The sequence below is a fragment of the Prunus mume genome, linkage group LG2 (genome assembly GCF_029339155.1).
Source record: "Prunus mume cultivar Tortuosa linkage group LG2, ASM2933915v1, whole genome shotgun sequence".
Classification (NCBI taxonomy): domain Eukaryota; kingdom Viridiplantae; phylum Streptophyta; class Magnoliopsida; order Rosales; family Rosaceae; genus Prunus; species Prunus mume.
The window spans coordinates 32,196,888-32,218,779 of NC_142699.1; the positions used below are offsets into that span (position 1 = coordinate 32,196,888).

At 38.3% G+C, this 21,892-nt stretch overlaps 2 protein-coding genes across 4 annotated transcripts; both read left to right on the forward strand.

The window, feature by feature from the left end:
* Positions 1-1,249: 1,249 nt before the first annotated feature.
* LOC103323442 (FGGY family of carbohydrate kinase) lies at positions 1,250-6,905 on the forward strand. 3 transcript variants are annotated; one of them, XM_008225438.2, is made up of 15 exons: positions 1,255-1,540; positions 1,751-1,830; positions 1,993-2,110; positions 2,250-2,428; positions 2,742-2,824; positions 2,941-3,125; positions 3,294-3,355; positions 3,557-3,665; positions 3,761-3,880; positions 4,052-4,171; positions 4,271-4,391; positions 4,484-4,640; positions 5,419-5,491; positions 5,845-5,972; positions 6,453-6,905. In XM_008225438.2, the coding sequence occupies exons 1-15, from the start codon at positions 1,354-1,356 to the stop codon at positions 6,573-6,575; spliced, it is 1,845 nt and encodes a 614-aa protein (XP_008223660.2). In that variant the 5' UTR covers positions 1,255-1,353; the 3' UTR covers positions 6,576-6,905. The 3 variants fall into 3 exon arrangements, with proteins under 3 accessions (XP_008223661.2, XP_008223660.2, XP_088901717.1); XM_008225439.3 differs by lacking the exons at positions 5,845-5,972; positions 6,453-6,905 and adding an exon at positions 4,754-4,802 and having other exon boundaries at positions 1,250-1,540; positions 5,419-5,490; XM_089045591.1 differs by lacking the exon at positions 1,255-1,540 and having other exon boundaries at positions 2,006-2,110.
* An 8,014-nt stretch (positions 6,906-14,919) lies between these two features.
* Positions 14,920-21,549, forward strand: LOC103323443 (kinase superfamily with octicosapeptide/Phox/Bem1p domain-containing protein). The gene is made up of 9 exons (XM_008225440.2): positions 14,920-18,011; positions 18,095-18,199; positions 18,332-18,484; positions 18,830-18,993; positions 19,123-19,270; positions 19,388-19,510; positions 19,625-19,712; positions 20,623-21,083; positions 21,177-21,549. The coding sequence occupies exons 1-8, from the start codon at positions 15,618-15,620 to the stop codon at positions 20,787-20,789; spliced, it is 3,342 nt and encodes a 1,113-aa protein (XP_008223662.2). The 5' UTR covers positions 14,920-15,617; the 3' UTR covers positions 20,790-21,083; positions 21,177-21,549.
* Positions 21,550-21,892: the final 343 nt, after the last annotated feature.

The following is a 21,892-nucleotide window of genomic DNA, read 5'->3' on the forward strand; positions in this document are numbered from 1 at the left end:
AGAGTTATACGAGGGAGAGAGCTGCGCAAAAGAGCTGAGCGATAGAAAGAGACGGGCTGAAGAGAGACAGAGCCAAGAGAGTTGAGAGATAACCCAATTTTTGAAAAAGTGATATGGGTGCAATGAGGGGTGGGCATCTCATCCGAATTATCCGCGTACCGATCGTACCGTACTCACGGTTTGGTTTGGTTTGGTTAAATAATTATTTTTTAATTTTAATTATTCTGATCCAATCCTTACCGAGATGTTTGGTTTGATTAACGGAACAATATTTCTAACCTGACGGAAACACGTACCGATCTGATATTTATACTTATTCTATTATTTTAACTACAAAACAAGAAACTAAAGATAAATACAATCAGCACTTTGTATCACTCCTTTATCACTGTTGTATCACTTCTTTATCACCATTCTATCACTGCTTTATCACTTCTTTATCACTTGGGTACTGTAGCACTTTTTGGTCAGAGATGAATTTATGAATTTCCTATGTTTTCCAGTTTCGACCTTTGTCCCCTTTTTTATCTGTAACTTTCCAACCGTTGATCCAAATTTTATTTTCTTTATATGGTTGGATTTAGCATGAAAAACTAAAGAACCCCACGTGGAACAAATGTCAAAATCATTTACATAAATGTAGAGAATTCAGTAAAAATAACACTCAAATGTTCAAACAACAAACACAAGTGGCTCCCATTACATCTTGAGTATATATTGAATGATATAGTGACTAAGTTATTTGATTTCATACTTGGATGAATTAGACTATTGGAATTTTATATTTTACAAGGATAATTTTGTGTATTTGTTCAAGAACTTATGTTATGTGAGAGTATTATAAATTGTATTTTTATTAGTATGTTTTATTACGGTATTACAGGCATATCGAACCAATCTGAACTGAATATTAGGTTAACCGATTTGAACTCTGCCGAAGTCTTTGATTTGGTTAACGGAAGAGAAAATGGTCTACCGAAGTCTTTGGTTTGGTTAACGAAAGAGCCTTCTATTGTTCCGAATCGATATGTGCCCAGGCCTAGGTGCAATCACTTGACAATAAAGATGTATTTATAGGTGGTAGTTTTAAATTTTTTGAAAATGAGTGGTATTTTTACAAAAAATTATAAAATGGGTGGTATTTTGAGCTATTTTTCTATTTTTTTTTAATCCCACCACAAGAATAGAAGAGATGCAAAAATATAAAAAGGGATATAAAATAGAAGTTAAAAAAAAACAAAAAAAGGGAGAGTGATTAGTCCATTAATGATCATCATATTATCAAAAATCTGAAACTGAAACAAAATTAAAAAACAGAGAAAGCGAAAGAGAGAAGAAAAGGAAGAAAAAAAAATGTCCGGTAAAAGAAGAGGCTGGTCAGATTCAGCACCACTACTTGGCCAGCAACATTCACAGCAAAAATCTCAACATCCTTATCGACCTCGTTCAGTCTCTCTCGAGATGAGCACCTCCGCCGTCCCAGTCACCGCCCGCTCCGTCTTCCTCGGCATCGACGTCGGCACCGGCAGCGCCCGCGCAGGTCCCCTCTCTCCCTCCATTTTGTCTAACGCAGAAAATAAGAAATTCGAATATATTTGTTGTTGGCAATGGCATATTTAATTGAAGTTATATCAGATAGGAAGAAGCTTTTGACAACTATAATTGTATCGATTTAGCCGCGAATTTTGCTTCGGCAGTAGTTTTCGTTGGGTTGTGTGAAGTCCTGAATCTAAATTGGTGATGGATGCAGGGCTGTTTGATGAAAATGGGAAGCTTCTGGGTTCTTCGAGCAGCCCGATACAGATTTGGAAAGATGGTGATTGCGTTGAGGTAAGGCTTGAAAAGAGGTGAATTTGATCACTACATGGTATATTGGAAACTAAATAGACACATAATGGTGATTTCTCTATAGCTAGTATATGTAGAGGGCATTGCAAGTGTCAGGGAAAGGAAAATGATTGCTTCTAACTTTTTATTTCCTCCCCGAATTAGCAATCTTCTACAGATATTTGGCATGCGATAAGTGCAGCTGTGAAAGCAGCGTGCTCCCTCGCAGAAGTTTCCAAGGAAGAAGTGAAGGGTATGGGGTTTGCGGCTACTTGTTCGCTTGGTGGGTAACTTTCTCCTTATGTTTTAACATGATGTTCGGTTACTTAAGCTGCTTAAGTGCTTATTATATGTTATGCACTATAGAAAAGACGGAAACTATGTACAATCATTAATCAGGACCAGATGGTTTTCCTTTGCAGTTGCAGTGGACGCCGAAGGCTCTCCTGTTACGGTTTCTTGGAGTGGCGATTCAAGAAGGAACATAATAGTATGGATGGACCATAGAGCTGTAGAACAAGCTGAAAGGATCAATTCACGTAACTCAACTGTATTGCAGTACTGTGGTGGAGCTCTTTCCCCTGAGATGCAGCCTCCAAAGGTACTTACACAGCTAGTCTGGTCATAGCATGGTATTCTGTGTTACACAGTTATACGAGTCCTTAATGAGTTATTTCTTTTAACCATATTCCACTTTCACTGCCACTATCTTACGTCATAGGTGTCTCAATCATATTCACGTGTATAAAAAATCTATATAGGAGGGCTATAGAGTTATAGACGTACCTTTACAGATTAGTAGTGAACATACTAGTTTATTTTATTTCCTTTTGCACATGAACTATTGTACTAAATTATTTATTTATTTTTTCTATGGGTTCTTTTTTCTGTCAAATTAAGAATATCTTTTGCAGCTTCTATGGGTGAAAGAAAATCTGCCCGACTCTTGGTCAATGGTCTTCAGGTGGATGGACTTGAGTGATTGGTTATCATACAGGTACTTAGATCTGCCAGCCAGTCATTTGATATGTGAACCTTTTCAAAACTCCAGGTGGTGCTAATCAAGTTTGACGTGAATTTATTGATAAATCTTATATTTTTGCACAACTTTAGGGCCACAGGAGATGATACACGGAGTCTGTGTACCACAGTCTGCAAGTGGACATATCTTGGTCATGCACACATGCATCAAAACAATGAGAAAGATTCTCGAGATATGGAAGCTTGTGGATGGGATGATGATTTCTGGGAGGAGATTGGATTGAGTGATCTTGTAGATGGGCATCATGCTAAGATAGGTAAATGCTTGTAGACCTAAGTTCTCTATATGTGTATATCTACTCAACTAAGTCTTTATCTGAAAATAGTTTTAGTCTGCTTAAACATACAAGTCAATTTGAGTATTTAATTTCTTGTGCTACCATTTGGGACTATTGGCTTCAGTTAGTAACTTGAGATGAAAACAGGACGAAGTGTAGCCTTCCCTGGCCATCCTCTGGGTTCTGGTCTCACATCAACTGCTGCGAAGGCAAGATATTTTGTACTGAAGATTTCACATTGATTTCAAGTGGCGCTCCCTTGAGGTCCATTAACTAAGCATACAATTTTAGTTGCTAGAATATGAGCACATCCCATTTTTGGTGGGCTTTGGAGGGCGATTCACCATGATAATTTTTTGACAGCTATTCTGTGGTTAGTTTTTTAATATTTGAAGTAATTTGAATTTCAGGAATTAGGTCTTGTAGCAGGGATTCCTGTTGGAACGTCCCTAATTGATGCTCATGCCGGTGGTGTTGGGGTAATGGAAAGTGTGCCTTTGTCCGATTCTGAGCCTAAAGGTTGACAAGGCCTATTTGTTTTCCTTTTAGTTGTTCTAATTTAGTTTCTTTGCCTAAAGGTGATGCATTCTTCTAAATAACTGCTATATGTTCAGAGTCTGATAAGGAAGCTCTATGCCGTCGTATGGTGTTAGTCTGTGGAACTTCTACTTGCCATATGGCCATATCACAGAACAAGCTTTTTATTCCAGGGGTCTGGGGTCCATACTGGTCAGGTATGGAAATTTATAGATCTTTTTCTGTGTGAGTTTAATATCAATTTTATCATGTGATTGCTACATTTTTTAACACCCAAAACCTTCTATCCTTATGGGGATAATTTTTCAGTTGTTGTGTCATTGTAAATGGCACACTTTAATTACTCTTTTTCTCTTCAACATTTTCAGCTATGGTACCCGAATATTGGCTCACAGAAGGTGGCCAGAGTGCTACTGGTGCATTATTGGATTACATAGTAGAAAACCATGTCGCTTCACCTCATCTTGCAAATCGTGCTGCTTCTCAACGTGAGATCCATTGCTCAACTTTTTTATGCTAATAGCTGCTATAAATGAGTTGAATGCCATTCGTGGGAAAATTAAGCTACTGTCTCTGTCTCTCCCTAGGTATTTCTTTGTTTGAACTTCTGAACAAGATATTGGAAACAATGATGCTTGATCTGAAGCGTCCATTCCTTGCTTCTTTGACTGAAGATATGCATGTTCTTCCTGATTTTCACGGGAACAGGTATATCTCTATACATTGAAATCTTGATTTCATTTTTCGTAGTGTGACACATCTCTGCTGAAAGTTAAGCTGCTATGTTTGTGATGGCCCAGGTCGCCAATTGCAGACCCAAAAGCAAAAGGTATGTTGTGTGGCCTAACACTTGATACAAGTGAGAAGCAGTTGGCTCTTCAATACCTTGCCACGGTACAAGGTATTGCATATGGTACGCGTCACATTGTAGAGCACTGCAATGCCCATGGTCACGAAGTAAGAATGCATGCTTCTCAATTCTCTTATTTTGTATACATCACTTTAAAATAGATAAGTTCAGAAAAGGGCTTTTCTTATTAAACTTATAATATTCTTTAATGTATTTACAGTCTCCCCCTCATTCAGAAGTATCACTTTAACTCGTCTTGAACCCATAGTGTATGTTACTTCCATAACTAATGTTACTCTTATTTTACAAAAGCATCCAATTTTCCCTTAATTTGTTTTTTAAAATTGTAATTAATCATATAATGAAGGATATGATTTATATAATTTTGACTTTGAACTTTTTATTTATGACATGTAATATTTATAGGTTGTCGTATAAAAGAGAAAGTTATTAGAATATATTTCAAACGGAGTACCTGAAATGGCCTCAATGCTTTAGAGAGCTGCCTTGGAGAAAGGGATCACATGCCTATGACTATTTGTAACCGGTATGCTTGGTAATATGAAAGTAGACATCAATTGCGCTAATAAAACTCTAGAAGTGATGTGGTTTTGGTGTCTATCGAGAATAAAGTGTGGTTGGTGATACCTTAGCTTCCAGTAGGCTCTCTCTTGATTTGTGCTGTACCAGTTTGGACGTCAACCTGCCATGGTACCAAACTCAAAAACAGAAAGGAGCCATGCAAATGTTACTAGAGAAAGGGAAACGATAGAACTTCTCAAAGTGTAATGGAGTGGAGGCTACAAATTTAAAAGAGTTGTCATGGAACTCTGAAATAACCTAAAACCTGTAACCTTTTTTGAGTATCTGTTTCTTCCTTTGCAGATTGACACAATACTAGCATGTGGAGGCCTTGTTAAGAATGCGCTATTCATTCAAGAACATGCAGATATAATCGGTTCTCTCTCTCTCTCTCTAACATACACATCAGCTGCCCCTCCTTTATGTTTGTAACACGCTTTTTATTTGTCTTTACATTGTTCTTTTATAAAAAAAACCTTTTTCTTCAGAATGAACTTTTATTATCATCATTTTAAGATTTATTGTATCATGCTTCTCTTTTATTTGAACTGGCTCTGTATGCTAAAGATTTTACGGAAAAACATATGAATATATGGTTGATGTATCTACCGTGGATGTGGTTTGGCCAAATGAAACTTAATGATAATAATTATCCTTTTAATACACAAGTCAAAGCCTTTGTTTAATCATGTACATAAACCTTGGACCTACCGTCTGTGATGCATTCAGGTTGCCCTATAATTCTTCCACGAGAAAGTGAGCCTGTGCTCTTGGGTGCTGCCATTCTTGGTGCTGTTGCTGCAAGGAAATATTGTAGTCTGCATGAGGCAATGAAGGCCCTAAATGCAGCGGGTCAGGTACTAATAATGGTTTTTTGAAATCATTTTATTAATTTATAGAGAGAGTTTTTTCACTGCGGGACAATATTAGGTCTGAATTGAAACCTCGCAACATTTTCCAAGGCAGAGCTTGCATCTAGTTGTTTCCGTGCCTACTCTGAGGCATAGGGCTAAATGTGGTTCTTTTTCTTTCCTTTTCGTTTTTTCTTCTGAAATATCCAAGGTTTTGATACACAGGGTACAAAAACCCCTAGATTAGTTCATCATTTAGGAATGTTTGCCAGGGTTTAGTATAAGGTTTTATATTGGAAAAATAATTAACTAAAAGTAGTGAGTTTTTGAATCACAAAGATTGAACTGGTCTTGGAGGTGCCAATGGTGGTTACCCTATCACCAATCATTCGTATATTATTATTATTATTTTTTCGACGTGGACTTTATACATTTTCTATAAATATATATATATATATATATATATATATTTTCTGCATGTGGCAGGTCATCCATCCATCCAAAGACCCTAAGGTGAAGAAGTTCCATGATGCCAAGTACCGCATTTTCCGTGAACTTTATGAGCAGCAGCTATCTCATCGTTCCCTAATGGCTGAAGCCTTGGCGTAGGTTCTTTGTGTCAAACTGGTGGCAGTAGGATGGTCCTCTGGCTCAATTGCTTCATTTCTGTCTCTGGGGGCCCTCTGTATCGGAAGCGAAAACTGCTTGGCCTTTGTGAAGTTACATGTTTGAACAAAACATATTTTTTTTATGTAAAGCAATGACTTGAGCAACTCATTAAGGAAGTTTTTCAAAAGCCAAAGGAATGTACAGGTGAAGCAGGGCCCAAAAATTGAAAATTAGTACAGAAAGAATATGTATAGGCTCATTTTGCCAAGTAGTTTCTCACTTTGTCGTTCATATTTGAAATAATAATACGACAGCCATTTACTTTCACAAGTAGTGCTTTGTGCCTCACCTTTTGATGTTAATCAATTGTTGATAGCAAAATTCAATATGATTCCAACATTTGTTCATATTTGAAATAATAATAGCGACAGCCATTAAATTATAAACCAAGCTAGTTCATAGCTCACAATAAGTGCCAAATAGGGTTTAACACCATAGTGCATTGAACCTAAGGTTTTTTTTACCTAGATTGACCTTAGGCTCTTTCATGCCACTAAGTATGAAAAACCTTTTGATAATGCTTTTATTTAATCAATTGTTGATAGCAAAATTCCAACAATATTTTTTTTAAATGGAGATAAATGATTCCAACATTTGTTTAACATAATAACCTTTGCATCGAGTCGACGACCACCATAATTAACATAATTAAGTCTCTTAGCTTTAAAAGAAAAATATTTTTTAATAGTTAAAACAAGCAGATCTGTACAATTTGAAGCAAACTTAGCAGCTCATAAAACAGTTCTACAAAGCATAAATTGTAATGTCTGAGTTTTGGCCTAGGACAAAGTTTTACATTTTGATTACATGTGTTATTCTGGTTGATGGGATCTTCAACTTACTGCAGTGCTTTTTTAAATTAAAAATAAAATATTTCCACATAGAACAACATACAAAAATGACTCCTGCCTATCTTACAAAACCAATATGATGATACATCGTAATTTTGGAGAACTTATCTAATTGCAAGCGAAGGAAAGCGTGTGGAAATTGATTTAAAGAGATTTCCAAATACTCCATCGAAAAAATAGACTTCCAATATGACATTTTCCTTGTAGGGTTAAGGTCAAGGAGTTGCAACAGATCAATCTCAATGTCGTGATAATACTCCTTTCCTCATCCCTAGCGAATGACCAAAAAAAAGAAAAAAAAGAAACTTTTAATTTTGTTTGGCAGGACTGGATGTTTCTGCACTAGAATTGCTCGTTAGCACCTTCAGCTGAATAGAGATTAGCTGAAAATCGATACCAATGTTGAGATTGGCAGAGCTATAAACAGGTTGAGCCATGTGGAGACTGGCAAGTTGAGCAGAACTGCAGGTGAATACCTATTTTGGTTGATTTTGAGTTATCTAGATGCTATCTAGACAATTTTAAGACACTGAGATGTCTTTGAAAAGTTTTGTTGAGGTTTTCAAATGATGAAATACTTGAAAGTTTTGTTGAGGTTTTCAAATGATGAAATACTTGACTTCTTCTTGATCTATTTAATTTGCTGAACCAAATGTGTAAGAGAAATTAATCTCTTTTGAATTTTGTCTGATTTACCTTATTTGGATTGCGAGGGAAATCTTGAGTTTTCTTGGTGTTCTGGACTTCTTCTTGAGTTGGATTGCTCCTTAAAGAAGATTGCTTGCTTGCTTTTGGTAATTGCAAGATCGTGTGATCTCTGATTTATTTTGATCAATTGGGATTGATTGTTGAGTTTTTGTTCGCCTGATTGGTTGGTTGGTTGGGTGTTTTCTTTCCAGTCTAGACATTCTTGTATTTATAGGAGAAAATGTGATGATTGAATAATACTAGATATTTCCAATTTTTGTACTAATCCCTCATTAATGCACAAGTGGCAAAGTTTTGTTAGATAATGCATTGATCATTTTTTGTCATCTGCTCATCAATGTTTTGGAATGCCTCTTGATCGTTCCTTTTGCAAAACACTGAACTGAAGTGATCAATAATTCCTAGATTCTTCCAAAGTTGGTATCATAAATATCCAAATATCATGGCAGTAGAAAAAAAATCCAGCGATTTGCAATAAATAGCCGTGACTTTTAACTAAAGCAAGCCTGACTTTACTTTCCAGCTTTTTTTTTTTTTTTTTTTTTGTTTTTTTTGTGTGTGTGTGGTCGAAAAGATCCTGTATTCAAAGCATAAGAAGCCCCAAAGCAAAAGGCCCATATAGAGATAATAAAGCTAACCTTGCAAGGAATAGACAATGCATGGAGAGTCAAAATAAAGCAAACAATACATTTAAACTGATCAAGAAAGAAATGTCAGGATAGACAATCCAACCACAAGGATGTTAAAATGATTCAAGACCAGCCAAAAGCCAAATTAAGCATGGTAAGGACAGGGGAGTCCATCCTTGCAAAGAATGTGCACAAGAGAGGTGAGGAGTCCTTCAAGCCAAACTTTTGTACCTTCCAGCTTTTCAGGTCATAATTTCTTTGGAATTTAGTCACCAATAGTGAGGATTTAACGTGACAAACTTTAACATCTAAGAAACTGTGCATTTTGGCTCTAATGGGTCCTTTGCACAAATAACAGAGTTAAAGTGAGGTTAAGTGGGATGTCAGGTGCCAAAAAATTAAGGCATGAATAGGGAGGGATAGACAAAAACATGGACGAAGGATCTGTAGCCATATAATATCCTTATATATTTAAACTTCTTTAAAATTCATTAAAAACACAATTGAATACAAAGTTGGTTAAATATGCCAATTCCACCCAACCTGATTTTTGGGTTGTCGGCTAGATAATGGTTAGAATTTTTTTCTTGTGTTTAAATTTAAAAAAAGGTATGTTGTGAGTATAATGCTAAAAAGACCACATTTTTGTATCACATTTGCATACTGTATTATGTGGCAAGTGATGCATACAACCAACATCCAGATTCTGCATCTGCAAGAGGCCTTTTTTAAAATTAAAAAATTTATTTTAGAATTAAAAAAGATAATGGGTAGTTGTGTTCCATAAAAATAGGACCCATTATCTGATTTTTCTTTTAATATGAAAAAGTGTGAATTTACCACATTATCCTCATTTAATTAATAATTTCAATTCTTAATGTTTGCATTAATCAATGGACATTTTCTGGTATTTTGAATGTTTCACTATTCTCCGCCTTTCGCTTTATATAAAAAAATTCATTGGTAAGGCCTAGCCCAGCCCAGTTTGGTCAAGCTCAAATAATCCAGCCCGTGTGGGTTGGATTTAGCTGAAGTAATGAAACTCATGCCTAACACAGCTTAGTATGAAAAAAATGCATAAGCCCTAAAAGCCCAACCCAAACCTAGCCTAAGCACTAAAAGCCCAGCCCAAACCTAGCCTAAGCCCTATGCGGCATCACACCATTTTTTTTTTGGTCTTAGTACAATTGCTTCTTATTGAAGGAATCCCAAATGAGTACAAAGTTTAAAGAATTTAACATAAAATAAGAACAATAATCTAACTTGTTAAGGGTGCAAAGAAAACAGAAAAAAGGTAAGGATTTTCAATACATTGGTAACTATTGATTTCTCAGAACTTATTGTAGAGGTTTTTTCATTCCGGCAGCTGCTGTAAAGAGCCAAATGTATGAAATTGCCCCTTGAATCTGAGTTCAAGGATCAGACCCCAAGAGTGTTTCGAAAGGGTAGCTAAGCCTTAGGAAACACATTGGTCTTCTTCACTAATGAAACCAACAGTCGCTTACAGATAAATTCTTGGCATGAAAGCTGAGCATTCATGAGTTTAGCATGAGATAGAGAAAGAGCTGTGATTTACTATGAGAAACAGAGGTTTAAAGCAAGGGGGAAGGGATTTTAATGGGATTCATAGAGAGAGAGAGAGAGAGAGAGAGAGAGAGAGAGAGAGAGAGAGAGAGAGAGAGAGAGAGAGAGAAGAGAAGTGGGTGGTTTGAGCAATTTTCCGGCAGCTTGACAAAAGCTTGGTCAGACTTTGGAATGGCTTACCAGAAGAGAAAACAAGAAGAGATGAAGGAATATGGCTTGAATTTGAAGGGTTCCAAGGATGAGAGGTGATGCTTGATTTTTCTGGATGAGGTTGCTTGCCTTTTTGTGAGTTGTTTTCGTAGGAAGAAGGTGCCTCCCTTTTATAGGCACTGGAAGCTCATTCTTCCCAAGAAAACCCTAGTTGGTTCTCTCCAATTTTGCTAGGTCTCCCCTTTCATTTTTCTTCTCTCCCTTTGACTCATCCTATTTTATGAAATCTTCTTATATCCAAACACACAAAGACAAGATTTTTGGGACTCTAAGGCTTTCCCGCAATTGCTTCAATAATGAACTCCCATTTTTGGCTACCTCCTCACCTTTTTTCCTTCCCTTTTTCATGGCAAGAGCTAGTGGGAGAAAGAAATGGGTAAGACCGCTGGTTTGAAGGGTGTTTTGCTCAAGTATCTTTTCGTTTTTTGATGGCTTGTGTTGGGATTTGTCTTTGGCCATGTGCTGGAGATTCCTAGTAGCTTGCAGACATGAGTGGCTTTTGGCTTTTGCCATGGTTTTGTCTCCAGTCATGTGCTGAAGACTTTCAGATATTTTCTTGGTCATTTGGGCCTTCCTAGGGTGATGGGTTAGTTTACTAAGGGAATGGGCCAGCTTCCTAAAGTGATGGACTATTGGGTTTTCTCTCATGCTTACCCATATATTTGGGCTCAAGGAATCGGTGTAACACCCCGACTCCAAATCATTCCCTATTTTAATTTAATTAAGTGAATTTACGGAATTGCCCTTAAGGTGAGGGTAATTTGGTCATTTCCTTATTCGAAGGATTTTTGGGCCACGGGTGGTTTGGTTGCGTAGGTGGCTCTGAGATGAATTTGTAGACAGGCGGTAGGCTTGAATCGGAGTTATACCAAAGTTTTGGCGATCAAATTATTTTCGGTGGCAAAACCGTAAATAATTCGAAAAGGGTATTGGTAAAAATCAGATATCAATTTCACCTCACCTTCTCTCTCTCTCTCTCTCTCTCTCTCTCCCCCGTGAGTCTTCTCTCTCTCTCGCGAACTCTCTCCCGCCACTGTTCACCCGAAAACCACCCGCCACCACATCCAACCACCCCGACCTTCGAGACCGGTCCGTTCGAATCGTAGTGAAGTCCGATCCTGAACCACCCAAATCCCGACCGGAAAGCTCGAGAACCGCGCAGCTGATCGATGGTTCGAATCTTACAAATTCGACTTTGCGCCGCCGTCTCTGCCGGCCATTTCAAGTAAAATTGGTGGGGTTTCTCTCTTTTTACGTGTTCTAGCTGGCTGTTGCATAGACTTGTTCAATTGGCTGTTTAGAATCCGGTTTGAGAAGCTAGGTTTTGGCCAATTTTCAATTTGAAATTCCGGCCAGTTCTCGTCCGATTTGGGCTTGGCCGTAGTTGAAAAGAATGCTCCACTCGTCGAGAAGAAGCTAGGGTAGGAAGGGTGAGCGTTGGTGTGGAGATTTTCCGTCGCCGGAAATTACGCTGCACACCCATGCATTGCCGGAGCGTGTGGCGGTGCGTGGGCAAGGGTGGTGGAGCTGCTAAATGTCCTGATGAGATCCTTAGAATGTCACGAGCGTGTAGGATTTCGCAGATCTCGATTCGGAGGTCGTTTGACTATCGAACCGATTTTCGCATATTGTGCGTTATCCTAGTTCGATAGGTGCTAACCGTTGGATCATTTCCAAATTGAAGTATGTTGCTTTAGACCTTCCTAGGATCGTGTAGGAATTTGCGGATTGTGAATCGGAGCCCCGGATGTTCCGATTCAATAACTTAAAGTTTACGTTTTACGAGAACTGTCCGATCGTGCAATTGTAAGCGATCTAACCGTCCGTTTCGGACCAAACTTGCAGGACGTGCATCTTAGACCTTGTAAAACCTTTAGGAACTCCCGGATTGAAAAACAGAGGTTGTGGGTCCCGTGGGCCCTGGTTGACCTGATTTGAGAAGTTTGACCGCCCAGTTGACCGAATGTCTCCCGAGGCTTTTCTATCGTCCGATTTGGGTAGTTGGACCTTAGAACGTCTCTTTCCGCGTACACTCACTAGAAACCCGAGAAACTAGGTTTTTAATTCAAAATTTTGTTTCGAAGCGCTTGATGTTAATCGCGTGTTCGTATTCTAAAATACGTACTCCGACCAAGCATAATGTTTATTAATGTGCATGGTTTTATGATGGGACCCTCTCAAGGTCAAGTAGTGTGGGACTACTTGTGAGTGGACTTTGTTTTTAATTAATGTGCATGGTTTTATGATGAGAAAATTTATGCATAATGTTTATTGGTATATATGGATATATTATTTCTTCAATGGTGGAAATTGATATTTTTATGAAGTATTGGCATTTTGGGTTTTGATATATTTGAAATGAGTTTGTGGAAAGGGTTGAGTATTGAAATATCTGTTTGGAGTGCTTAAAGTACTACCCTATATACCTCCCCAGATTTGGAACTTGGTTATTGATACTTGAGATACTTGGAATTGTCGGAACTCGGGACATCCTTGATGGGATGTTGCTGTAGACCCTGGATTTGGGGTAGTGTGCGTGTATGACTGGTTTTCAAGCGTACAAGCTTTGAGTATCTCGCTGTATGCGTCTGGTGAGAGTTAGCCCCCCAGTTGGACGGCTCGTTTCCTAGTCACATGGTGAATTGAGGAATGGCTCTGCCATATAGACTAGTCAAACAATCCCCTGGTTGGATTGTTTCCCTAGTACAACTAAATGTTGGTTATATATATAATATATATATATATTTTATTACTATTATATTATATATGATTATTATGTGTGTATATATATATATATTTATATATATGAACATTCATTCGTTTTTGTTTCTCAGTAAGGATACTTCCTCGCCGGTCGTGCCGGTGGGACGTTTTCGAGAGTTTAATCTTTCGGGACTTTTAAGTTTTGAATGGTGGGTTTGTGAAGTGTTCACAGATTTCGAACTTGGTATCCGGTATTTATTTTAGTATATGTTTATATACTTGCTTATGACGATTTTAAGATGCATTTGGAATTCTTGCATGATTTTCTAACGGTGGGGTTATATTACGTTGATTTGTTTGAATTGAACTTTTTTTTTTGTCCACTCACAATTTTCTGTTTTGCGCCTCCCCCAAGAGTGAGCTTAGCGATCGAGCCGGATCTGGTGCTTCCGAACCTTGAGTCTTTGTAGGGACTCATTCATCTTTCTTTTCCAGTGGAACTCTGTTTATGTTGTATTTGAATTTCTTAGATATGCTATGTATCGCCCGCTTGGGGTTTGAATTGTGAGGCCGAAGGCCTTTGTTGTAAATTTTTTAACGCTTTTAAAGCATGCTGCTGGTTGGGTTTATTAATTGTAAACTTTGAGCAGATTGAAGTTTGGGAAATGTTCAATTTACAGGGGAGATCAAATTTTTGGTAAAAGTCTCGGTCTTTAGTAAGTGGGCCTAGTATCGGGGTGATGTCGGTAATTAGGCGGGTCCGTCCCGGTTTCGAGGAAATTCGGGCGGGTCTCATCAATCGGCTTGAGTTTTGGTGCTCCTAAGTAGCCCAAAACTTCCACTCCTTGGACCATCAATAGGCCTCATGAATACTCGTAATCATCCATACCACAACTCGCTCAGCAAGCCCCGGACATTTGCATGGGTTGGGCTCACTTAAGCTTGTAGCGTGGCGTGTTGCTTATTTTCTTGGTGTGGCATGTGTGCAAGCGCATATAATGAATTCTTGCATACCCAAGTTGGATTTCTTCCCAAGTTAGGTGTTATACTGGGTTATAAATATATTTGGGTTTAGCCTTGAATTTTTTGGGCCTCAACACATATTTAATGCGAGGAATACATAATTTATATTTTTTACCTTCTTGTATAAAAATCAGTTTCTTATCAGTAGTATGATATTGCATCAATTGGGTAATCGTACAAAAATCTGTTTCGTGCGGATCTCTGTATAAATTTTTTGGGTTATGAATGAAATCCCCTTTTCTCTCAAAGAAACAAACAAATACTTCACTTCCATGATATAAAAATCTTTTTACATCAATGGATGGGAACATTTGCAATGAAATGTAGAAGATTTTTCTTCACAATATTAGAAATTTAAAAAGCTTTTATTTGCTAACGAGTCTAACCCAGTTAAAAAAGTCTTTAAATTGCAGAACAATAATTCTATATTCGGATCTCATGACATGTTGATAGTGTATGTAAAAAATCTTCGTTCATTTATAATTTAGACTGTCGATTGTATTAAATGTCGCAGGTTGCAGCGCACGTGATGTAGGCTCAACTCAAGGCATATCCCAAATTCCTGAGGAGATAAATAAGATGCTAGAGGAGAACGCGAAAATCAGGTGGTGCCACGTGGCACGCTACCTGGCAAGCAGGCATCGCATCTGACCCAAAGCCAAGCGAACCAAGACACTACGCCTATGGCGGTCCTTCATCTTCACGTTCATCTCCTTCCCCTTTCATCATCACCATCATCTTCTTCACCTCATTCACAGAGCCTAAATTACTCTTACTTTCCACGCCTCTCCAACTCTATTTGCTCTGCTTGATCGTAGGCTCGCAACTAAGGCCGAGGGGGCTGAAGACGCGTCTAAGTGGCACAGAAGATTCCTTGGGGGTCTGTTTTCAATTGGGTATTGAGTTTTAGCATCTGGGATTGCCCAGTTTCCCCATTTTCAGGTACCCAATTCTTGTTTCTGTGGGAAATTGTTGATCTGGGTATTCAGTTTGGATCTAGTTTGATAAAGTTTGGGACTTTTGGGGTGTGGTGGTGTGATTTTGATTGGCTGTTGGATGAAATTTGGTTGTTTTGATCTTATTTTTTTGGTCTTGGCGATTGTTGCGATGGTGGCCGTGATAGGTGTTCGGAAATATGATGGTTTTGTGTGGTTTTGATGGAGTTGTTATAAATGGAGGATTTCTCAATTTCGGTTAGTGAAGTTGAAGAACATGCTTATAATTATCGGTTCAAATCTTCAAAATTTGAAATATATATGGTGTGAGTGTTACTCATGTGTAATAAAGGAATTGCGTGCTTGAGCGAGTCTGAGAACCCAATTGATCAGCAACACCTTCATCAAGCTGTGTACTTGATGGATAGCCCTTCCGCTACCCCTCACTTTGGTTCTAATTCCACCGCTGTTTCGAGCCCTAATTGGAATGAGGAGAGCCCACGTGTTAAATTTCTATGTAGCTTTTCGGGTAGTATATTGCCTCGCCCACAAGATGGGAAGCTCCGGTATGTGGGTGGAGAGACACGAATTGTGAGTGTTCCACGAGATATTAAGTATGAGGAGTTGATGAACAAGATGAGGGACCTTTATGAAGGGGCAGCCGTGCTCAAGTACCAGCAACCTGATGAAGATCTTGACGCACTTGTATCGGTTGTGAACGATGATGATGTGACTAATATGATGGAAGAGTATGATAAGCTGGGCTCTGGTGATGGTTTCACTAGGCTCAGGATTTTTCTGTTTTCGCATCCGGACCAAGATGGGTCATCACACTATGAGGGAGATGAAAGGGATAATGAGAGGAGGTATGTCGATGCTCTCAATAATTTAAATGATGGTTCCGACTTTAGGAAGCAGCATCCTGAGTCCCCTTTTATTAATCCAGTTGATGATATCCATATAGCTGAACAGTTTTTTAGCCCAATAAGTCTTGAGGGTGGCCTTCAGAGAAGTTGTGATATGTCCGCACCTCAATATAACTTGCATCACCTCAAGATACCTCATATAGGATCAGGGCAACACCATCAACCGATTACTCAGAGGTATAACGAAATGGAAGCTCCTTGGAGTCCTGCATACTATTCTCCTAGGCATCATGGGCATCTTGATCCAAGACCAATGCCAGAATTTCCATCTTCTCCTTCCTCTGCACGGTACCGTATTCCATTTCCAGATTTACCTGATAAATGTTTAGATAGAATGCCTGAAGAATATGCACGACAGCCATTGAATCATCAGCCTGCATATGAACACCAAACACAATATACTGAGAATGTTGTGTGGCTTCCAAGTGGAGCTATATCTGGTGAAAAGTCTGGCTTTCCTGGTAACATCTTTCATGGAACCAATGTTCTTGAAGGAAACAGTATTTGTGAGCATTGCCGGATGAATTTCCAGAGAAACCAACCACATTTTGAGCAATCCAACATGGTGAATGGATTTCACCAGGTTGCTAACCCAAGCAATGAGTGTCCTCCACATAGAGAAAGTTTCATAATGAATTCAGATGCAAAGTTGCACCATGAGATATACGCAAGTGAACAGAATAATGGTCCTCCATCTCTTTATAATGAGACTCCAAATCATGAAAGAGGATGGATTCCACATCATCATTTGAATTGTCGGACTGAGGAAGCAAGACCACATGTCTGTGGAGCTGGGAAATTGAATGATCACTACATTGTAGATGGTCCCAGCATGAATTTGCCTCATGGTCCTAGTAATATGGTTGATGGCCATCACGTCTCTTCAAATTATGTTCATCAGCGAGTTGGACCTGAAATTGGAAATGAAGTATTTCATGACCGACCTGTGCCTGCTCCACCCCATGTACACGTTGCTCCTTCAGAAGAGCGTGGGGTTCGTTATGGGAATCCTCCTTATGCCTATGGAGGAGATAGTCCTTACCCGGTGTCTCATGGACATGTACCTGGACCTGCAGTATGGAGAAATGTTCAGAGCCCAATGCATGCTGCGCCCTCTTACGAAGCGTCCAATTCTGCTCCACAAGTGAATGGTACTGTTAACCCAGGATTTCTCAGGCATGAGGATAGTCCAAGGTTTGGCCTTACAGTAGACAATCAAAATATTTGGGCTGACTCGCAGCAAATGTTAGGTTTCGATGGAAAAGTTGTTCCGGACTATTCGTATGGCCACACTTTGAAGTTTAATCCAAACACACTTGGTCAGGAAAATCATCCTCCATTTCCTTCAGACCCTACTCAACCCACACCTGATATGCTAAATTGTGCTAGTCCTTTGGACCCCGTTACTGGAGTTGTGAGGTTGGGGGGAGAAAGTTTGCCTGGAGAAGAAAAGGAGGTAAATCTTGTGGAGAAGCTAGAGAACTCTGACATGCAGGGTATAAGTCAGAACAAATTTTCCGATAAAAATTATGAAATGGTATCTCCTGAGTTGATAAATTCAAATTTCCCTAAGCTTACTGAAGTAAGTGGTGATGTTGTCAAAACTAGTGACAATGATCATTCTACTCCTGAAGTTCCAAAGCTTTCTGTTAGCCATTTGAGTTTCATACCTGAGTTGATGGCTTCTGTAAAAAGAGCTGCATTAGAGGAGGCTGAGGAGGTGAAAGCCAATGTTAAAGAAAGTGGAGATCCTGAGAAGGATAGTTCAATAGCCGAAGAAGCAGCTGCAAACAATTTGGAGCGAGTGGTGAGAACTGAGTTAAATATCTAAAATGAGAAATTGTTCTGTAGTTATCTGTTTTCTCTTCTTAATGCACTGTTGTGTTATAGAACACTCCTGGAGATGGGGAATTGGATTCTGATAACGATTATCTGAACAATTCCAAAATTGAGCCAACGAAGGCTGAGGCAGAAGCTATTTCCAAGGGATTGCAGGTCTGTTTGCTTCAATCTTATGTATTTCTTAAATCCTACAGTCATCATTGGCTTATCCTCATTATTTCCCATGCTATTTGTCTTGGTCTTTCGTGTGGTTTTCTTTAAGCTGTATGATTGTTCTTTGGACAGACAATAAAGAATGATGATCTAGAGGAGATTCGAGAATTGGGTTCTGGAACTTATGGGGCTGTTTTTCATGGGAAGTGGAAGGGGTCTGACGTAGCGATAAAGAGAATAAAATCCAGCTGTTTTGCTGGAAGACCATCAGAAAGAGAACGCTTGGTAGGATCTTTGCACTTTTCCAATCTAGATTATTACAGTTGCTATTGACCTATTACAGAACACTGCCTTGCTTCCCCAGTTTGTGGTTTGTTGATATATTGTTAGTTCTGACATTTTAGATGATATTCTGGTTCCTGCAAATTAGTGCCACAGAGAGAAAAAAAACAGTGACTGCATTATAGGTGTAGTCATCATGGTTATTACATATTATTCACTTTTTAGAACTTTTGTCATTGAAATGAAATTGTCCGGAGAGAAATTATACTTCCGGAAATAGTATTTAATTCTGTGTATTATTATTATCTGTGGCTATGAAATACAACGTTTTCTTTGTTGCTGTGACAGATTGCAGATTTCTGGAAGGAGGCTTTGATACTTGGTTCATTGCATCACCCAAATGTTGTTTCTTTCTATGGTATTGTGCGTGACGGTCCTGATGGGTCGTTAGCAACAGTGACCGAATTCATGGTTAATGGATCTTTGAAACAGTTTTTGCAGAAAAAAGACAGGTATCTAGTGTATTTTCTAGGAAGCAACATTTCTAATTTGTTCTATTGTTCTCTTCTCAATTTCTATATTTGAAGGTCTTATTCTTCACTCAAGCATATGATAAATCTTTTCATTATATCATTGATCAGAACAATTGATCGTCGTAAAAGATTGATCATTGCTATGGATGCTGCATTTGGAATGGAGTATCTGCACGGGAGAAATATAGTACATTTTGACTTAAAGTGTGAAAATCTTTTAGTAAATATGAGAGATCCACAGCGGCCTGTATGTAAGGTTGGCTGATTTAAATACAGATCTGTCACCTCCTTTTGACTCTTAGTTTCCAGCTCCATTACTCTTTTTCTAAGCATGCTTTGTGTTGGGAACTCACATTATGTGCATGTTCTTTAGATTGGTGATTTGGGATTATCGAAAGTAAAACAGCACACTTTAGTGTCTGGAGGTGTTCGTGGAACTTTGCCTTGGATGGCACCTGAACTTCTTAGTGGGAAAAGTAACATGGTAACGGAAAAGGCAAGTGATGCTACACTTGGCACATATGTAGAAGTTTTTGGTCCTCTCAGAAGAATGATTAGTATATTAGTCTTTAGTTTGTTATTTCATGTGTTGTCATTTTCAATGTTGTAGATTGATGTTTACTCGTTTGGAATTGTTATGTGGGAACTCCTTACGGGGGATGAGCCATATACGGATATGCATTGTGCTTCTATAATTGGTAAGAACCAATAATTTGTAGGCTTATATTCTGCTTATTTTACCATAATATGATTCCCTCCATTTTGTTCAAAAGGTGAGGTCACTGTCATCATTTATTTAATAAAACAACATCAATCTCCGAGAAGTTACTTATAACCTTAGCTACAGATCATCTGTGTTTAATGCTAGCTCATATGGGATCACATTTTGATTCATATCTTCTAGCTGAATTCTGTTTTTGACTCACTTCATATATACAACTGCTTGACACTACGAAGTAGATTTCCATTTGTTGCTGGACTTTTCATTCATTGCTTTTGGGTTACAATAATTGAAGAATGTTGATTTGTTCTTAAAGATTGCTCTGTAGTTTTTAAGACTATTTACTTACCCTTGGCATTTATAAAATATTTCAGCTGGTTTGACACTCTTAACCTTATTTACCAACTATATTCTTTGCAATTTGTTTTCATGTTTTGTTTCTCTGACCTGGTAGTAATATCATCTCAGACTTGGTAGTCACTATTATATTTTCTTTCCACGGTCCATTTTGATACGTTATACATTGCTGTTGTAACATGTTTAACACTACACGGATTAACATGTAAACTCTAAATTGTATGTGTATATGCTTAGGAGGAAAAAGAAAGCTGTCCTTATCCTTTTCTCTTGGCAATTTTGCATTGTTTGACTACAGTCATCTTGCTGTCTCCATCCAGACATTAGTCCATGATTTATTATGTGACAACATCTCTTACAAAGTCCTGTTGGCATGCTTAAGATTTTTAATTAAATTGCTTGCATGCTTTCAATCAGCCTATTTTTCTAGGCATTCATTATCGTATGTCATCCACAATTTGAACCATTCCAGCCAAGTATACATAACATTTAATTTTGTTCTGCAATCTGTTTCTTTGTCGTATTTGCAGGGGGAATTGTGAACAACACATTGCGTCCTCAAATTCCCACTTGGTGTGATCCTGAATGGAAATCTTTGATGGAAAGTTGTTGGGCCTCTGAGCCTTCTCAGAGGCCATCATTTTCTGAAATCTCTCAGAAGCTAAGGAATATGGCTGCTGCAATGAATGTGAAATAATTCCAGTCTTGTGCAGTTGATTCACTTCTTGCATTGTATGTTAGCCAGGACTTAGCCAAAGAGGAAAATAAATTGAAGCGTAGATTTTGCAGTGTAAGGCCACCACTGGTTTAAAAGTATATTAAGGCTAATAGTGTAATATTATGCCTTGGTTCATATTTAAGGTACCCTTTGTATACTGCTGTGAAATGGTAATGCTCTTTGAGAAGTGCCGGATAATGCACTTTAGAGTGGCTTTTGCCTGGAAGGGGCTTCATCATACACCAACCGGAGCCATGATGGCACGACCAGAATGTGAGTTTTTTCTTTTTCTTTTTTCAACTACACTTGTATGCTATTACTGTTTTGTGACACTAATAAAGCAATTGCTTTGGCTGTCTTTTACAGGTTTTAGTAATTTGGTTGAGATCACAACGGTACTGAGATCGAAGCTGAACCAAGGTCTCGTTTGAAGGGCATGTATATAAATTAATTGTTATTAAAGCTATATCCTGAGAGGATAATGACGCATTATACTTACAAATTTTACACAATTGAACCTATTTCGTTATTCGTTATTTTATTTTATTTTGGGCCTCTGCTGGGTATGTTAGCCAGGAACATCTGTTTATATGTCAGGCTTATGCTTTGGCTCTTAGAATGTGAAAAGCATATGAGTATTTGTAAGAACCTCTTTACGACATTAAAGTCTGGCTTTAGTGTATTTGATGTAGAAACTATAAAAGCATAGATGTATAAAGTATCTGAATATTTGATCGAATTTGTACACCGGACCATCAAACATTTTGTTTGACATGAATAGTGGCAAATACTGGACAATTTAGGCAATCTACGTTTGCGTTGACCTCTGAAATTTAAATGGCTTAAGATGTTTGAGGTGTTTTGGGCCGTGTTGCAATAGTGTTTTCATATAGCCATCTATTGCTCGGTGACAGACTTCTAATTTACAGCATTAAAAGCTAGAAATCTCAATGGTCAATACCACCAGTCAAAAACAGACAATAATGCAGTTACCTCATGGCATTTGACAGTAGAGAAACTAAAGACCTACTTCTGGTTTCTGCTGATAAAATTTGGATTGTAGTTCACTGCAAAGGTGTTGG

Bases quoted from the DNA above. Each gene is read 5' to 3' on its own strand.
- LOC103323442 (XM_008225438.2), top strand. From the start codon at position 1,354: ATGTCCGGTAAAAGAAGAGGCTGGTCAGATTCAGCACCACTACTTGGC. The intron at 1,541-1,750 runs GTCCCCTCTCTC...TGATGGATGCAG, and splicing joins CACCGGCAGCGCCCGCGCAG to GGCTGTTTGATGAAAATGGG. The intron at 2,429-2,741 runs GTACTTACACAG...TATCTTTTGCAG, and splicing joins CTGAGATGCAGCCTCCAAAG to CTTCTATGGGTGAAAGAAAA.
- LOC103323443 (XM_008225440.2), top strand. From the start codon at position 15,618: ATGTGTAATAAAGGAATTGCGTGCTTGAGCGAGTCTGAGAACCCAATT. The intron at 19,511-19,624 runs GCAAGTGATGCT...TCAATGTTGTAG, and splicing joins GTAACATGGTAACGGAAAAG to ATTGATGTTTACTCGTTTGG. The intron at 19,713-20,622 runs GTAAGAACCAAT...TCGTATTTGCAG, and splicing joins GCATTGTGCTTCTATAATTG to GGGGAATTGTGAACAACACA.